General features: G+C 51.0%; 1 protein-coding gene across 2 annotated transcripts; it reads left to right on the top strand.

Moving 5' to 3' along the window:
- Positions 1-343: 343 nt before the first annotated feature.
- LOC101387390 (short transient receptor potential channel 2) lies at positions 344-18,605 on the top strand. 2 transcript variants are annotated; one of them, XM_004433944.3, is made up of 12 exons: positions 345-1,547; positions 3,260-3,472; positions 4,417-4,581; positions 5,737-5,911; positions 8,526-8,726; positions 8,813-8,975; positions 10,017-10,109; positions 13,042-13,234; positions 13,789-13,916; positions 14,040-14,118; positions 16,456-16,585; positions 18,091-18,605. In XM_004433944.3, the coding sequence occupies exons 1-12, from the start codon at positions 783-785 to the stop codon at positions 18,480-18,482; spliced, it is 2,697 nt and encodes an 898-aa protein (XP_004434001.2). In that variant the 5' UTR covers positions 345-782; the 3' UTR covers positions 18,483-18,605. The 2 variants fall into 2 exon arrangements, with proteins under 2 accessions (XP_087289501.1, XP_004434001.2); XM_087433375.1 differs by lacking the exons at positions 13,042-13,234; positions 13,789-13,916 and having other exon boundaries at positions 344-1,547.
- Positions 18,606-18,726: the final 121 nt, after the last annotated feature.

Genomic DNA, 18,726 nt, shown 5'->3' with positions numbered 1-18,726 from the left:
ATCATCAGTATTTCACATCATCAGTAAATGGGGTATTATTTACTAACAGCTTAACAAATCTATACAAGAAGCTATTATTACAAAAGGTATGAAGGGATAGTTCCAAAATGATTGATTCCTAGAAAATATGGAAATGAAATTTATCCCCTACACAGACATAATTTTTTTGCAATGTTCATATTGTCATACAAGATGATCATATTATATAAACCATATAATTCATAAACCATATATACTAGAGTATATAACATTTAATGTAGAATTTTAGAGTAAAACCTTTAGATAAATGTGGTAGTGTCATTATTTTTCTTATTAAAAAAGAAAAATATTGCATCATTTATTTATCTACATTATTATATCCCAAATCCCACATTTGGGGGTTTTGGAAGAAGTAGAGATTCCAGAAATCCAAAAGCTACTCTACTAATAATAATTCCTATTTGAGTTGAGGAGTAGCAATAGAAGAGTAGTTAAGGGCACCAACCCCTCAGCCAGACTGCCTGGGTTCCCATGTCATCTGAGTGGCTTGGCATGTCTGTACTCCAGGTTCCTCTCCTGTTAGAGGGTGGGTGATAGCCCTCCCACACAGGGTTATTGTAAGGATTCAATGAGTTACTGCACTTGTGAAGCACTTAGAAAACTACCTACCATATATAAGCACTACATTAAGTGTTACTTAAAACAAAAATAATTTTGTTAGTATATGTTTGGAACAGATGACTATAATGGTGGCTGGGTATAGAGGGTTAAGGGCTTGAAGGTAGAAGGGGGAGGGAGGCCCCATGGCGAAGGAGGTTGGAGACTCGGGGTCCCACCCTCTCCACTCTCCACAGCCTAACTGGACCGAGATCGTGAACAAAAAGGTGAAGTTCCCACCTCTACTCCTGAGCGCCATCCAGGAGGGGCGGCTGGGCCTTGTGCAGCAGCTGCTGGAGTCAGGGGTCGAGGCGACAGGCAGCGGGCCAGGTGGGCCCCTGCGGAATGTGGAGGAGACCGAGGACCGCTCCTGGAGGGAAGCTCTCAATCTGACCATCCGCCTGGGCCACGAGGCCATCACTGATGTGCTGTTGGCCAATGTCAAGTTTGACTTCCGGCAAATCCATGAGGCGCTGCTAGTGGCGGTGGACACAAACCAGCCAGCAGTGGTGCGTCGCCTGCTGGCCCGGCTGGAACGGGAGAAGGGCCGCAAAGTGGACACCAGGTCTTTCTCACTGGCTTTCTTTGACTCATCAATCGATGGCTCCCGCTTTGCACCTGGTATCACTCCACTCACCCTGGCCTGCCAGAAGGACCTGTATGAGATTGCACAGCTGCTCATGGACCAGGGCCACACCATTGCCCGGCCCCACCCAGTCTCCTGCGCCTGCCTCGAGTGCAGCAATGCCCGCCGCTATGACCTGCTGAAGTTCTCCCTGTCCCGCATCAACACCTACCGGGGCATTGCCAGCAGGGCCCACCTCTCACTGGCCAGTGAGGATGCCATGATGGCTGCCTTCCAGCTCAGCCGCGAGCTCAGGCGCCTTGCACGCAAGGAGCCTGAGTTTAAGGTTGGTTTCTTATACTTTCCCCAGCCCTCGGTGCCCCGTATCTGTTCTTCCACTGGGGTATGGTTGGGCCTGTGTGGGTGTTCAGGGAAAGTGGGAAACAACAGAAAGATGATGAGGCCTCTTGCTGTTCTCAAGAAGCCTCCATTTTGATGGGGATTCACAGAATCCCACCCTGAGAGGGATCTCATTTTAATGGCAGAGAGCTATCACTCTAGGGGCACCTAGTCTTATGGGGGCAGCACAAGTCCCAGCCTAGAGGTACCCTGGGTCTTTCTGAGGGAGGAGAGAGAACACAGATAGAAAAACACTGGACAGACTCAGAGATGACATTCAGTAGAACCCGTCCTTTCTGAGTACTTGCTCTGTGGTCCCACCTAGAGCATCATGTGTTGGGGCCTCAAGTTTGTGATCATGAGCAGGGGGAGGGCAGAGAGGTGGACAAGACGCTCCCGGGACACTCAGCTTCATTCAGTGCCTCTGTGGATGGTGCTAACAGGGCTTCCAAAGCCCAGAAAAGAGAAGTCAAGAAGCTATAGCCGTTGTGTTCAGGGCAGACTCCTTGGAAGAAGCAGGGTTAATCTTGGCTACATGAGCGGGTGGTTTAATACAAGTGAAGAGGAGTAGGGAGGGCATCTGAGGTAGGGATGCGGTTCAAGCAAAGGCTGTCAGGCAGCAAAAGTAGACATCGCGATGAGTGCAGGGGAGACCCTGTGCAGGACAGAGAATGTGTGAAGGGGAACCAGGGAGGCCTGGAGGCAGGAACTGGTCAGGGGCCCTGAATCCCATCAGTCCAGTTCCATCCATCACTCATCCACTGGCATCCCCTCTGTGCCAGACAGACTTGGTCGCCATGCTCAAGATGACCATCAGGTGGGGAAAAGACAAAGATATTAAAACAGAGGCCTAAGGCAGGATGTGGCCTGTGCCAGGCGAGCTAGAGAAAGAGCATTCCACCTCCGTCCCAGAGTTGTGGAAGGATCAGAGAATGAAAAGTCCCCACTTCACAGGTAGCAGGAAAGTGCGATCCTTCCCAAAGGACTTTCCCTCCATTCTCACAGCAGCCCGTGGAAGGAGGCAGAGCAGGAATTAACATCCCCACTTTCCAGGCAAGGGAGCTGAGGCCTGGAAAAGAGAAGTACCTTACCCACTGTGACACCACCTGAGGAAAAGTGCTGGAACTCAGACCCAGACTCCTGAAATCCTAGCCTGGATTCTCTCTGGGGTTAGGGCTCCAAGTGAAACCGAGGATAAGATGGGTAAGGTGGAAGCAAGAACTGCCTTACTCATGTCTGATCTCCTAATACTGCCAGCACAGGTTCTCACATAAGGCAGGTGCTCAAAACAATTAAATGAACACAAGAAAGGCATGAAGAATAGGAGTAGAAGTGAGACAGGAAATAGGGCTTGGAAAAGGGAAGTACAAAGGATGGGCAAAGGTGACAGAGAGGTTTGGGTTGAAATGCCTTAGTGATGAGGTAGAGGTAGCACCAGATAAGCAAAGTTGACACAGGAGACACCTCATTATAGCAAGGAGGAGAGGTGAGGTGGCAGAGAAGAAAGGAATGGATGACCCAGCACAACACCAGATCTGGGGAATTAATGGCCCGAGGGCAGGACTGAAGTGGCCCAGGCCCACAGTTGGGAGGGCGGGGGCCACTGAATGGGGCTGGGTCCACGAGGCGGCAGGCACACACGGACCTGTTTCCCTGCAGCCTGAATACATTGCCTTAGAGTCGCTGAGCCAGGACTACGGTTTTGAACTGCTGGGCATGTGCCGGAACCAGAGCGAGGTCACTGCGGTGCTCAATGACCTGGGCAAGGACAGCGAGACCGAGTCCGAGGCTGAGGCCCTGGGCCAGGCCTTTGAGGAAGGCATCCCCAACCTGGCGAGGCTGCGACTGGCCGTCAACTACAACCAGAAGCGGGTCAGCTGGGTCCTACTCATCTCCCCCACCCGGCTACCCTGATCCCTTGCCCCACATCTAGGTATCCCTCACTCCAGCCCTACGCAAGTCCTTTCCCTGCCCTCAGGACCCCCTTAGACCTTGATTCTGAGCATCCTTCTATCTAGGCCCTTGATCCTGTGGGTCTCCCACCCTCCCTTTTACCTTCAATCTAAGCCCCTAACCTCTCCCCAGCCTTGGAAGTCTCATACCCACCAGGACCCCACCTTCAGACCTGACATCTGGGTCTTACGCTCAGCTCTGCCTCTGGCCTGCTGAGTAACTTGGGTCCAGGCTTTTTCTGTTGCTAGACTTCAATATCTCACTCTATTCAGCAAGATTAGACTAGATCTCTCAGGGCTCAGATATCAAGTGATTCTGTTATTTCATGTCTCATCCCTCCCCCCTAAGCTAAAGCATACTCCCTTCCTAGCCTCCCACAGCTCCTTACTCCTGCCTCTCACCCACCCTCAGACATCCTAGTCCATGAGGAGCTTAACCAAAAGCCTTCCTTCATAATGGCTCCCCTGGCCCTGCCCCCATGACCCCAATCCCTGCTTTCCCTGCTCCCCCTCTCCTCAAGACCTCTGGCTGGTGCCCAACATCTCTAAGGAGACAGGGAACCCTGAGTGCTCTGACTCAGGTGCCCATTCCACTCACGACTGCCTGGCTTAGATTCAAGAATGTGGGATCCAGAGAGTCCAGGAAAGTCTGAGTTAAGCTTCTCCCTCAGAGACGGAACCCAAGGCCCAAAGTGGGGGGGTCTGCCCAAGGTCACACGGCAAGTGAGTTGCCTCTCTTCTGAGCTGGCTGGCCTGGGAAGAAAAGAAACATGGCTCTATCTCTATGGCAGGAAAGTAAGGGCTCCCCCTTCGTCCTCCCTACCTGGAGGCCACCCCCTCTGCTCACGCCCCGTCTCTGCTTAGTTTGTAGCACACCCCATCTGCCAGCAAGTCCTGTCCTCCATCTGGTGTGGGAACCTGGCCGGCTGGCGTGGAAGCACCACCATCTGGAAGCTGTTTGTCGCCTTCCTCATCTTCCTCACCATGCCTTTCCTCTGCCTTGGCTACTGGCTGGCGCCCAAGTCCCGGGTACTAAGAATAAAATTAATGATAACTGTCACGTATTGAGCACTTGTTCTATGCCAGGCCCTGGGCTGGACACTTTGGGAATAGTCCCATTAAGTAACTCAAGGTGGCCCTGGAGGGTACGCATTATGCCTCTATTTCATAGGCACAGGAACAGAAATGCTCTTTGTGTCCAGGAGACACAGTAAATAGCAGAGCCAGAATGTAAACTGAGGTCTCTCTGCCTCCAAAACCTGAATCCTGTATACAGCCCTATACTCTCCTAAAGAGACTACTGCCCCAACCTACAAATTCTTTGGGAGCCCTTGTGAATCCAAATATTTTTATTCCTTCATTCAACAAACATTTCCTAGAGATGCTACTGTGAGCCAGGCATTGTGCTAGTGCTGGGGAAAAAAGAGCAAGCCCTGTCCCTGTGGCCAAGGTGAGAGATAGGGAGAGCAGTGTTCCAGGAAGCAGGAACAGCAGTCTGAAGACCCAGGGAAGGGAAGATGTAAAGTACTAAAGAAACTGAAAGGAATTCTATGCCACTAAGGTGTAAGCGCAAACAGCGAGTGGTGGGAAGTGGGCAGGGGCCAGATCGCGCAAAGCCTTATAAGCCATGATGGAACCACTGTAGGACTTTAATGAGGTAAGTGATCACATCAGATCTGTGTGGTAGAAAGCTCTCTCTACTAGTGATGTGAGGGGTGGATTGGAGGATGGGGAGGAGTTAGGGAGACTGTCAGACTGTGTGAGAGAGGACATAGAGATGCCTTTAAGGGTCCTGGCCTGGATGACTAGGTCATTTTCTAAGAAGGGGACACAAGAGGAGGAGGAACAAGTTTGGGAGTGAAGATGATGAATGTATGTTTTAATTTCTTATCGTTGGGATTGAAGAGCCTGTGGGACCAAGAGAAAGTTACTTTCCCTCTGTGATCCTCAGTTCCTTACCCGAAAAAATGGGAAGAATAACACCACCTCATACAGTTTTGAAGGAAACAATAGATATTAAAGTGTAAAGTCTAATATATAGTCATACTTTCTCGATAAATGTCTGAGTGAGTGAGTGAGTGAAAGGAGGAGTCCCGTGTGGCCTGAGTATTCCGGAAGTTCTCCCAAGACGGGGAGAGATGTGAACAGGACTCTGAGAGCCATGCTCTCCCCCTTCCCCCCAAGCTGGGCCGCCTGCTAAAGATCCCAGTGCTGAAGTTCCTGCTGCACTCCGCCTCCTATCTGTGGTTCCTCATCTTCCTGCTGGGAGAGTCCCTGGTCATGGAGACACAGCTCAGTACCTTCCACGGCCGCAGCCAGAGCGTCTGGGAGACTTCACTACACATGGTTTGGGTCGCAGGTACATGTGTGGGGCCTTTTATTTGTGGCAGTCCCCCTTTGGGGTCCCCTCACTGTTCTTCATGATAAGTATCCCAGTGGGGGGCCCCTGCCCCTGTAGATGCCCCCTGAACATGTAACCAGACCCCTCTGGGCTCTAGCACACTGAGGGACCTTTCTCCCTCACCCCAAATTAGGAGACCTAGCCCTGTGATAGATTTGCTAAGTAAGGACCCTATTCTTCCCCTACCCTGGCATAAGTTGCTACCCATTCTGGAGGTTCTATCCTCTCACAGATAAGACATTGGTCCATGGTGTCAGGTGGCAAATTACTTTGGTGTAATGGTAGCCTTTAAGTACACCACCAGGCAATCTATCCCAAAGGTCACGGAACAGAAGGGCTAACAGACCAAATTAAGATGCTCGAATCATACAGTTTATTAAATTCATAGATGGTGTACTTATGATGGTGGTGTTCTGAGGATCAGAGCTGAGGTCTGAGCAGGGGATGCAACAGCCAGAAGTTGCCCAGCCCCACACTTGATCTATGGGAGAAACCCAGGGGCAAGTATGTCTGGCCACAGCTGTAGCTCACCAATCATCCTGATGAGAAGCTATGACTTTTCTTTGCAATCTTTGGGCAGAGGACATGTGGGGTATCACCAGTGGATAGCTGATTTAAGATCTGATGAATCCTGAGGGCCTCCTCTGCCTCATGTATATTCAGGATATCATGAATATTTAGTGTCTACCCATCCCTTTCTACGTATGTTCACACACATATGCTCTACTTTATTTGTTCAACATGTCACCCAGATAACTAACTTTTTTATGCTTAATGCATAAGTTTCATCAGTTCTATTGGCTTTCTTTTCTTCTATAGCAGAACGAGTATTTGCAAACAATTCAGCAAATGCGATTTACAAGAATCCCCAGAGCTTTAACTAGCCTCTGGCTGGTCAGCTCAGCAGGCTGGACTGGTGGCCCCTTCCTCAGCTGTCCTCCCCTCATTTAGCTCTAGCTTTGTTAGCAAACTCCCAGGCTACCAGCATACCAAGTCCACTACTATAGCCTGTACCAAGCCAGTCGGTGATGTCCGAAAGGAAATTTGGCCAAGAAACCTTAGGGGACGAAAACAAAAGCAGTCCACGAGGAAAAGTTCCTCACCCAGTTATTTACTAAACGTTATTGACCTGTGCTGGGTGGAGATGAAACCAATACAGTTCCTGCCCATGGGGAAGAAAGTCTTAAGAAACAAAACTCCTCATTTTTTATGCAATAAATGTTTGCTGCTGCCCTATTGTGAGCAAAGCCCTGAGAATACAGGGATAAATTAAATATGGTTCCATCCGTCCATTCAACATTCATTACTGAGCACCCACCCCACCCTTACAAGGTCTGTCCTGCCATGGGAACTGGTTAAGTTCCTGAATCATCATGCTCCCGCTTGTCTCCAGGCCTGTGCTCATTCTTTTCCCAGAGCACTCTTCCCTTCCCACACTGCCCCTTCACTGGCTGGCTCCTACTCCTCCTTCAGGTCTCAGCTTCAACGTCACCTTCTGTGAGAAGCTTGCCCTGGCCCTCAGATCAGGGTGAGGATCCATTCCTAAACACTCCCATAACAGCCCCTAGGGTCTCTGCTCCTCAATCTTAGCATTTACCACACTGGGTTCTAACTATTTGGCTACTTGCCTGTCTCCCTGACTAGATTATGAGTCTGGGAGGACAGAGACTGCACTTGTCTTATTCACTGCAGGATCCCACTGGCACATGGTAGGAGCTTGATAAATATTTGTTTAAAAGTGACTACTAGGCCTTGTTCTGGGCACTGGGAACAAGGAGATGAATAGGACGTGGTCTCTGCCCTTGAGGGGCTCCAAGTTCAGGGCAGGTGAGGGAAGACAGACCCAGGAAGAGACACCCTGCAATGCCCCACAGTGATGGCGTCACAGAGACCTGAAGAGAGCTGTGAGACCACAGAGCAGAGAGCAGCTCACTCCCCCGGGGTGGGGAAGGCTTGACAGAGGAGGTAAGATTGGACCTGGGCCACAGGTGAGCCTGGCCTCCAAAGCTTGTGGAAGTGCATTCTAGGAGGATGGAACCATCAGTGAAAAAGCACACACTTGTATCCAGGGACTGGAGAAGAGTACAATGTGGCAGGATCACCTGGCTGATGGGGTCCAGCTCCCAAGACCCCCATCGCCAGGTCTGGCACTGGGCTCCAGGTGGGTAATGAGCAGGCTGATAATTTGGAGCCCCTTAAATCAATATTCTTTAAATATTTGTCCAATATTTATTTGGTGGAGGGCAGGAAGAAACATTTAAATCGTTCCCTCCCAATAACCAGCCTCTCCCAGGTGTTAGTTTCTGAATATCAGCTGACTGGGATCCTCAGGCCACGCCACAGTTGAGTCTGCATCAGCCAGGAGTCTTTTTTATTTTCACATAAGATCACTTGGTACTCAAGTAGATTAAATGTTTGCATTTTATCAACTTCATCCCCTGATGTTTTAGCTGCACCCCCCTCCTAGTGAATAGGGTCGCCCCCCGACCCCCACCCCATAGCCTAGCTCTGACCTGGCAGGAGGAGGAGCGCTCTGCGCCATGCTGTCCTGGCCCTCTGCCGCCCCCTTCAGGCTTCCTGTGGTTTGAGTGTAAGGAAGTGTGGATCGAGGGCCTGCGCAGTTACCTCCTGGACTGGTGGAACTTCCTGGACGTGGTCATCCTGTCCCTGTACCTGGCGGCCTTCACACTGCGCCTCCTCCTGGCTGGGCTTGCCCAGATGCACTGCCGGGATGCCCCTGAGGGGGCTGCCTGCCACTATTTCACCACAGCTGGTGAGTGCCCCCCAACTCAGCCCTGAATCCCCCAGTCCCTTCTCTTCCTTCCCTCTCAGCCTCAGCCCCCATTCTACCCTGCACAGAGCGCAGTGAGTGGCGTACTGAAGACCCCCAGTTCTTGGCAGAGGTGCTCTTTGCTGTCACCAGCATGCTCAGCTTCACCCGCCTGGCCTACATTCTGCCGGCCCATGAGTCGTTGGGCACTCTGCAGATTTCCATCGGCAGGATGATCGACGACATGATCCGGTGCGTGCTGTTCCTGCTCAGGGCACCCTCCCCTCTGACGGACTCCACTCGGCCTCCTGAAATCCCCCAGCTCTCGTGTAGCACAGGGATTCTTAACCTGGGTTCCTTGTGTGGCCTCCAGAGACCTCTGAAACCCTGAAACTGTAGGCAAAATTTGGGGCGTAAATGTACACTTCTCTGCAGAGAGGGTCTATGACTTGCATCTAATTCTCCAAGAGGCCCAAGACCTCGGAAAAAGTTAGGAACCACTGATAGCAGAAAGGGCCCTTAGCTGGGATTTCCAGTCCCCGTTCTGTCACTGTCTCTGTGACCGTCTGAGATGGGCCTCAGTTTTCCCATCTTTGTGGTAAGGGCACTGGAATCCAGGGTCCCTTTGGGTCCTTCCCCTTCCACAACTGCTCTTTGAACTCGTGGCGTTATCTGGTCTTCTTGGTGCTTATCACCTAATCATTTACAGCCAGACCAGGCCTCTCACCCTCATCAGAGCCCATAGTTAGTGCCTGCTCCCTTGGGAATCCCCTGCCTGAGGTGGGACTGGCGGGGGTGCCTTGGTGGGAAGAGCCCTGTGTTCATCTATGCACATCTGCAGCTCAGCTTAGCATCGAGGAGAACCTCCTGCTCCACCTCTTAGATTCTTCTAGATCTCCCTGTTGCAGACTAACTCATTCTCACATGTGACTTGAACTCCACTGGTGATAAATCCTGTCCAGTAGGACTCTCTGACTCCCACTCATCCCTGTACCCCACTCAGCATCTCAGGCCCTCCCAATGAGACTGGCCCATCCCCAGCTTTGACAGCTTGAACTCAGTCCCCTTTATTCTTGAGGGAGAGATCCTGCTTCAGCACCCACTTTACATCCCTTCTCACTTCCCACCCTCTGATTCCTCTATTATTAATAGGAACTAAATTGAAAACTTGTCAAATAGAGAGAGGCTGAGCCTAGGAAACCGTCACCACCACCCCCCATCCCTCTTCCTAGAGCCTGACTTCTCCCAGGGTGGAGACCTGCTCTGACCCTTCCCCATCCCACTCCCTGCCAGGTTCATATTCATCCTCATGATCATCCTGACCGCCTTCCTCTGTGGCCTCAACAACATCTACGTGCCCTACCAGGAGACGGAGCGGCTGGGCAAGTATGCCGGGGCGGAGGCAGGATGGGCAGGTGGGGGTCTGGTAACGTGCAGCTTGGAGCTTAGTGATCACCTCTTCCTGCCCTACTCCTCCCTCATCTCTTCACCCAGTAATTAACTCTGGTTTGTTCACTGCCTCATTGATTCACTCTCACTCATTTATTTGTTCATTTACTCATTCATTTATTCACTCACTTTCTCTCCAAACTTTTTATTTTAAAAATGTCAGGGGGGCCAGCCCCGTGGCTTAGCGGTTAAGTGCACGCACTCCGCTACTGGTGGCCTGGGTTCGGATCCCAGGCGCGCACTGACACACCGCTTGTCCGGCCATGCTGAGGCCGTGTCCCACATGCAGCAACTAGAAATATGTGCAACTATGACATACAACTGTCTACTGGGGCTTTGGGGAGAAAAAGGGAAAAAAAGGAGGAGGATTGGCAATAGATGTTAGCTCAGGGCTGGTCTTCCTCAGCAAAAAGAGGAGGATTGTCATGGATGTTAGCTCAGGGCTCATCTTCCTCACAAAAAAAAAAAAATGTCAATTCATAGGATTCACTCATTCATTGTTCATTCATTCATTCACTCACTTTTTAAATTCATTCACTTTCTTAGTCATTCAGTCATGGCAGGATTTTTGTTATTGTTGTTGAGTTCACACCCATTTACTAGCACCTTCTTTGTAGTAGGTCCTGTCCCTGGCACTGGAAGCACAGACAGGAGAAGTGAACTAGACCCAGTCTCATGGAGAAGATGGCCATGTGCACATATAAGCTCAATTTGGGATGAGAGGGGCCAGCCCAATGGCGTAGTGGTTAAGTTCATGTGCTCCACTTTGGCGGCCTGGGGTTCACAGGTTCGAATCCCGGGCATGGACCTACGCACCGCTCATCAAGCCATGTGTGGCGGCATCCCACGTACAAAACAGAGGAAGATAGGCACAGATGTTTGTTCAGGGCTGATGTTCCTCAGCAAAAAAAGAGGAGGATTGGCAACAGATGTTAGCTCAGAGCCCATCTTCCTCACACACACACACACAAAAGTATAATGGCATGATAAGTGCTGTGAGGAAGGAGGGCTTATGTTGAGGGTACCCAAAGGGGAAAGCCCCTTCCTCTGTCTTGGATGATCAGGGAAGACTGCACAGAGAAGGGAGAATCCGGACTCCACCTACAAGGGGTATGAACTTCAGAGAAGATGCAGGGCATTCTGGCAGAAAGGGGGTACGTACCAAAGCAGAATAGCAAGATGTCTCCCATGGTTAATGCATGGAGGAAATTTTAAGAGAGGAGAGGGTAGAGAGGCCAGGTCTGGAAGCTCATAAATGTTCTGCTGAGAAGTTTGGGCTTTCTCCAGCAGGCCAGGGAGCTCCAAGTGGCCTCCCAAGCAATCATTCAATCGTGACTTCTTCATAAGAGCAACTACATGATGGTTTTATTGGTGATGGTGAATGACCCACACTTGGGCCTGTGGATATTGGTCAAGGCTTTCTCATGGTTCCAAAGCAAATGGAGGCTTTATTCAGACCAGTCCTCCTACCAAGAATCCTTGTTCGTGTCCTGGCTTCAGGACGTTCAAGAACTCTGCTTACACAGTTTAAACCGTGAATCTTACTACGAGGGACAGTAACTACTACTCATTCCAGCCTGCTTCACGGGTCCTAGTGGTATTAGTCACTCCACAGTAGCATGGGCAGGCAGAACCCTCCTGTTCATTCATGAGTGACAGCTAATTAAGTCAAAAGTATTTTTGCTAAAAACCTCAGGTAGGTTGCATGGTAGGCATCTGGACTGAGGGTAGTTAGGAGTGTTTAAGTTTGACAAGCAGAAGTACAACACATCAGATCAGCTTTTAGAAAGAATACCTTGGATGCAGTGTAGGGGATGGCATAACAAGAGAGAGATTGAGGCCAGAGACCAGCTGCAGAGGTTGCTGCAGTAATCGACACCTGAACTGGCACTGAGATGGAGGGAATAAGACAGATTCTTGAATAAATACAATAGGCGGGAGAATGTGGTCAGGTCTGTAACTAACAGACATGCACATTCTGCTGAAGGTAGAGCAGGGAGTTCAGGAAGGGCTTCCTGGAAAAGGTAGCATTGGAGTTGCCACTACTGTGGTCCAAACCACCATCCTCTCTCACCCAGACCATGGCAACAGTTTCTTAACTGGTCTCCATGCCTCCGCTCTCTCATCTGCTTCCTTTCCATTCTACTCACAGCAGCCAATGTGATCTTTTCTAATGTAAATCAGGTATCACCCCTCTGCTTAGAACTCTTCATAGCTTCCTAATGCTCTTAGCCGTGGTAAGGATCTTTGTTTTTATCCTACAAGGTCCTGCATGACCTGGTTGGTCCCTACTTACCTCTCACAAGCCTCTGTCTCCTTTACCCTCCAAGACTAGCTATGCTGGCATTCTCTCAGTTCCTCAAATGCCCCAGACTCCCCTGTTTTGGGCTTGCTCTTCACATCTCCTTCCTTTTGAGCTGGTTGACTCCCATGTATCCTTCAGAGCTCAGCTTGAATGCTTTTTGAAGAAGCTTTCCCCAAGTCCCAGACTAGGTCATAACATCTTGTGCTGCTCCTTCACAGCACTTACCACAATTTAAAAACGTTGGTACAATTAGTGTCCATCTCACCCCCCATCCCCACTCTAGAACATAAAGTCCTTGAAGACAGGGACCATGCTTGTCTTGTTCACAGCTCTATCCTTAGCACCTATGTTACAACTATGTGCTCAATAAATATTGGTTGACTGAAAGAACAGAAGTTGGAGCTCAGAAATGGCCAGGGTCTGTATGGGCCAGGGTGGTCCAGAAGGCCTCATGGAAGCAGAACACTGTTGGACGGGTCCTGGAGGGTGAGGAAGAATGTGCCTGTGTGGCGCTCAGGCTCCTCTCCCACCCCTCACATCCTATCTTTTGGCCCGACACGCCAGTTTCAACGAGACATTCCAGTTTCTGTTCTGGACCATGTTTGGCATGGAGGAGCACAGCGTGGTAGACATGCCTCAGTTTCTGGTGCCTGAATTCGTGGGCCGGGCCCTCTACGGCATCTTTACCATCGTCATGGTCATTGTGCTGCTCAACATGCTCATTGCCATGATCACCAACTCCTTCCAGAAGATTGAGGTGCGTGAACTGAGGCCACTTAGGCCAGGGAGAAGAAGGGAGAAAGGGATGGAGAGGAATAGGATGCAAGGAGTTGAGACATTGGGGTTCCTGCTCTGCCTCCACTATTGTTTTTTGACTTGGGACAAATTTTCCTGTCTAGGCCTCATTTTCCTCATCTATAAAATGAGGGTCTTAGTAATGCTGTTAGTTTCTCCAGACACAAGTCTAGTGCTCTTTCCCCTTTAGGGTTGGGAGGAAGGGTGCGTTGTGGAAAAGTAGGTGGGAACATGAGAAAGGAGGGGGAAGAAGATGGAAGGGCTAGGGTTTGTGGCTGGAGAAATGGCTGGGCAGGAATTGGATGTCAGAAGGGTGAAAGATAATGGGGAGGAAGAGAGAGACAGGCAGGGGAACTGTGAGTGATGACGAGGATGAAGATAAGAATGGGGAGAAGCAAGTCCTTGGCATTTTGGAGAAGAAGAGACGTGAGGATGGGGGGAAACCAGGCAGGTGGAGTGGGCAGGAGGGCTAGGTACCAAAGTGGCCTTGCAGAGCCCCTACCTCCTGGTCCTCAGGACGATGCTGACGTGGAATGGAAGTTTGCTCGCTCCAAGCTCTACCTGTCCTACTTCCGAGAGGGCCTGACGCTGCCTGTGCCCTTCAACATCCTGCCCTCCCCCAAGGCCATCTTCTACCTTCTCAGGTGATGACCTTGGAGCTCTCACTCCCCACTCCTAAGCTCCCAGCACCCCGACTCCAGCTCCTGCCCCTGGTTCCCTAGACCCTGTCCTCTGACTAACCCCTTTTCACCATCTAAATCTTTCAGGAAAATTTTCCAGTTCATTTGCTGTTGCTGTTCCTACTGCAAAACCGAGAAGGCAGACTACCCCCCAATCCCCACCTTTGTGAGTACCTCATCTGCTTGTTGTTGGTCTGCCTCACATCTGTACCATCCGTTTGTTTGCACACCTCTGGCTTGTCTGTCTTTCCAGGTTACGTTCCCCAGAAAGCCTATTCCCAATTCCTACTCTCTCACTTGGCTTGCCTTTCCCTCCTCCTGGCTCTGGCCATTTCCTAAATTTCCGACCCTGTGTCACCTGGCTTAAACAGAAAACTCCATGCCACCCTACCCCCAAGCCACCAACACCCTGCAAGCTCCAGACAAACCTTTTTGTCCTAAACTAGGCCAAGACGTGGTTGAACATTTTTCAAAAAACATGTTAAGAAGCTGAGGGAAGAATGCCCTACAAATGGGGAAATTAGATGTCTGGCAGAGGCCTCCAAGGGGCAAATTTACCTCTCATTCTTGGCTCCCTAACCCAGGCTGGCTTCCTAATTCAGACCAGCATTACTGCCAGGGCTCTAGGGGGTCCTATCTGTTCCCCTTAAAATGTGTTACCTGAGGATTTCTCTAAGCCAGGGCCTCCAGGTCAGCCCTACGGGGCCACAGGCCAAATCTGTGGCTCTGAGGTCCCTGGATCCCCAGGTGAGGAATGCCCTCCCTTATCTGGTTGCTCAGTGGTTTGCTCAACAAACACTTATCAAAGCACGCCAACACTGGAAATAAAGATGTGTAGTCTCTCGGGGTGCTGACAGTCTAGAGTGGCAGAAGGAAATGGACTGTAACTGAACAGGACAATGAGACTATGACAGAGAGAAGCCCAGGGAGCTGTTGGAGCACAGAGGAGAGGCCCAGACCAGCCTCAGGAATCAAGGAGCATCCCAGAGACCTTGAGGGCAGAACAGAATCCTGGAGGATAAACAGGAGGTTGGTGGGCAGATACGGTGGAGAAGGAAGTTCTAGGCACGGGAAACTGCATGTGCCAAAGAAAACATGACATTTACAAGAACTGAATGCCAAAGGTTCCCAATTTCCAGTTCCCACCACATCCCAGCTACAGGCTATCCTGCACGGGCACCTCCTTCACCCTCCTGTATCTCTGACTCCAAATTCTGGAATTATCACCCTTTCCCCCTCGTGGCTTCCCGGCCCTGTCCCGCCTGCCTGATGCTTATTTGCAGACCACATGTCGGGGCTGCTTCCACCATAGGGTGAAACAGCTTCTTCACCGGAGGTCGTATTCAGTTCTCTGGGCCTGTGCCCAGTCCTGGATGGGCAGAATCCCTGTGTCCTGCCAGATCCCACCATAACAGCCAGCTGGGGGTCTCCCCAGTCCTCCATTGCACCCCCACTGAGGTCCCACCTTTCTTCCAGCTGCCCCCAGCTCAGCCTGTTCTTTGGTGATCCAATCAGGTGTCCCCTCCCACCTATCCTGCATCCTCAGGAAACGGACTCCCAACGTTCTTATTCCTTATTTTACATAAGAAAATTTTTTTATATACTCTGTAGTAGGAAGGGGCCATCGTTCTCTTTTACCTCTGCCTGTCTCATCTCTCCTTTTATAATATTTAATAAAATTCTTTGCTTTTTCACATTATAAAAGTAAATATGCTAACTATAAAATATTTAGAGAGAAGATACAGCTAGTTAAATAAAAATAATTACTTCCTAAGCATTTAGAGAGCCCCTAATCTACGCCGGGGAAGTACCAACCTGGGAAGTGGGCATTATTATCATCTCTGTTTTAAATTTGGAGACGCTCAGCCTGAAGAGGTTGAGTAACTTGCCTGAGGCAAGCAGCTGTGAAATGACGGAGCTAGGATTTGAGCCTATGTCTTCTGGGCCCAGCATTTTGCCCACTACCCCTCTGCTCTTTCCAATATCTGCCCCACGTGCCTTACTTGCCCTCCTGGTACTGTCCCGAGGCCTAAAACTGGACCCAGAACCAACCATTCTAATTTGTGTGATGATTTCCATCTTATATGCATGAGCAGGTCCATGTAGATGCCTCTCCACATCTCCTAGTCTCCCCTTCTGTAGAATCTGAAAGGTGGGGTTAACCTGGACTAACTCAACTCAAGAAAACCAAGGTTGGGTTGGTGGCAGGAGAGAGAGCTTGACTCTGCCCTGCTCAGCATTTCTGTCTCTGCCCATTCCCACCTCCACCTCCCAACCCTCACCCCATCTCCCAACCTGGTTCTCTTGTACTCGGCCATTCCCCAGCTCTGGCCTCCATCCTTCTACCTTCCAGGGCTGCTCCAGGGTCTAGGTGTGTGGCCTTCAGGGACAGAAAAGTCTGCACAGACTTTGCCTCCATCCTTTATTGACTGGGGAGGGAGCAGTGATTAGAGAAAGGGTGAGGTTGGAGGATCTCTCTCACCCTCCTGTCTTCCCATCGCAGGCCAATCCTAGGGCAGGGGCAGGGCCTGGGGAGAGAGAGTGTGGATCCTACCGCCTTCGTGTCATCAAGGCCCTGGTCCAGCGCTACATAGAGACTGCCCGGCGGGAGTTCGAGGAGACCCGCCGCAAAGGTTAGTTGTTCACCTCCAGGCCTTCCCCGTTCCTGTTCCCTGCTCAGCTGGGATAAATGCACCACGCCCAGACTCATACCCTCATCCAGCTGGCAGTGATGTGTGGCCCCATCCTGCCCTGCCCTTCGGAGCCACAACCTGCACAGTGTGGCCTCTTGCACTCAATTACCCTCTGACCCATTCAGACATTTATTCCACTCATTTCATTTAATCCTTCATTCCTGACTTCATTCATGTGTTCATTTATTCTCATTCACTTAATTCATTATTCATTCATTCATTCACTTATTCTCTCATTCAGCTGACATTCAATGCTATGTCCCCTTTGTTCTTGGCCCTGTCTTGGAGGGAGGGGGGACTGTGTTGAGCAGGGACACACGGGAAGCTTTAAGTCTGGTGAGGAAGAGAAACCATCTTACTAGGCAGAAAGTGCCTAGCTGAGAGAGACACAGATTGCAGTGGGAGCCGAAAAGAGAGCAAGAGCCTATCATTTTGTTTGTTTGTTTGTTTGTTTTGTTTTTTTTGTTTTTTGTGAGGGAGATCAGCCCTGAGCTAACATCTGATGCCAATCCTCCTCTTTTTGCTGACGAAGACTGGCCCTGGGCTAACATCTGTGCCCATCTTCCTCTACTTTATATGGGACGCCGCCACAGCATGGCTTGACATGCGGTGCGCCTGTGTGCACCCGGGATCCGAACCAGCAAACCCCGGGCCACCGCAGCGGAGCGTGCACACTTAACCACTTGCGCCACCGGGCCAGCCCCAGAGCCTATCATTTTGAGAGGCTCATGGGAAGGTAGAGGATAGGGTACCAGAGGTTGGAGAAAGAGGAGGTAGAATTTGGGCCCCAAGGATGGATATGAGCTGGACTGGTATGGATTGGGAAGAGGGCTGACAGGAGTGGATGTACAGATCTCTACCCATTAAAACCTCCCATCCCGGGGGGCCGGCCCCATGGCTTGGCCGTTGGGTGCACGCACTCCGCTGCTGGCGGCCCAGGTTCGGATCCTGGGTGCGCACTGACGCACCACTTCTCCGGCCACGCTGAGGCGGCATCCCACATACAGCAACTAGAAGGATGTGCAACTACGGCATACAACTATCTACTGGGGCTTTGGGGAGAAAAAAGAGGAAGATTGGCAATGGGTGTTGGCTCAGGGCCGGTCTTCCTCAGCAAAAAGAGGAGGATTGGCATGGATGTTAGCTCAGGGCTGATCTTCCTCACAAAACAAAACAAAACAAAAACCCTCCCATCCCTAGGACTCCTGATCCCTTCTCTGGCCCACAAGACTTCCCTTGTTTGTATCTTCTAAACTCGCCACCCCTCCAGCCCCGCTCAGATTCATCTGCCCACCTGACCCCCCGCCCATAGCCAGTCTCTCACTTCCTCCAGTTCCCCTCCCTTAGGAACCCCAGGCATGATGTCCTTGGGGTTCTGTTGAGGGTAGAAGTGGTTCAGGGCAGGCTCACCTTCTGAGAGACCTCCCCATCAATGCTCCCGCCAGACCTGGGCAACAGACTGACAGAGCTGACCAAGACTGTATCGCGACTGCAAAGCGAAGTGGCCGCTGTGCAACGGACTCTGGTGGAGGGAGGGACTCCACAGCCCCCCCGGGGTGCCAGCGTCCTTAGTCGCTACATCACCCGAGTACGCAACAGTTTCCAGAACCTGGGGCCCCCCATCCCTGAGACCCCAGAGCTGACAGTGCCAGGGATTGTGGAGACCCAGGTTGCTTCAGAAACTGGGCTTCAAGATGCTGAAGGGGCTAGGACTCCAGCTTCTGGAGAGTCTGGCCCTTCTTCCCCAACTCACGTGCTAGTGCATAGGGAGCAGGACTCAGAGGGAGCTGCGGACCTGCCCCAGGAGGAAGATTTGGGAACCAAGGGGGAGTCCTGATGCAGTGGGAGGGTCCCTTCTTCTGTTGCTGAGTAGAGCCGCCTAGATGGGTGAGGGTGGGGGCCACTTAGTAGGAGCTTATGTTGCTTTCTTTGCCTCAATAAAGTTTCTGGATGTCAGATGCCTCCAGAGTGTGTAAAAGTCTCTGTCTCCTGATGTTCTGAGACCCATTCTTTCTCAGAAATGGACCCTTGGGGGAGCAGGACAGAGAGAGATAGCTTGCTCTGGGGTCCCAGGTATCTTG

This window comes from Ceratotherium simum, chromosome 7 (assembly GCF_057802395.1).
Source record: "Ceratotherium simum simum isolate JZ-2026a chromosome 7, ASM5780239v1, whole genome shotgun sequence".
Lineage (NCBI taxonomy): Eukaryota > Metazoa > Chordata > Mammalia > Perissodactyla > Rhinocerotidae > Ceratotherium > Ceratotherium simum.
This window is presented reverse-complemented; position numbering and strand designations above follow the sequence as displayed.

Bases quoted from the DNA above. Each gene is read 5' to 3' on its own strand.
- LOC101387390 (XM_004433944.3), top strand. From the start codon at position 783: ATGGCGAAGGAGGTTGGAGACTCGGGGTCCCACCCTCTCCACTCTCCA. The intron at 8,727-8,812 runs GTGAGTGCCCCC...TACCCTGCACAG, and splicing joins CCACTATTTCACCACAGCTG to AGCGCAGTGAGTGGCGTACT. The intron at 13,235-13,788 runs GTGCGTGAACTG...CCTGGTCCTCAG, and splicing joins ACTCCTTCCAGAAGATTGAG to GACGATGCTGACGTGGAATG.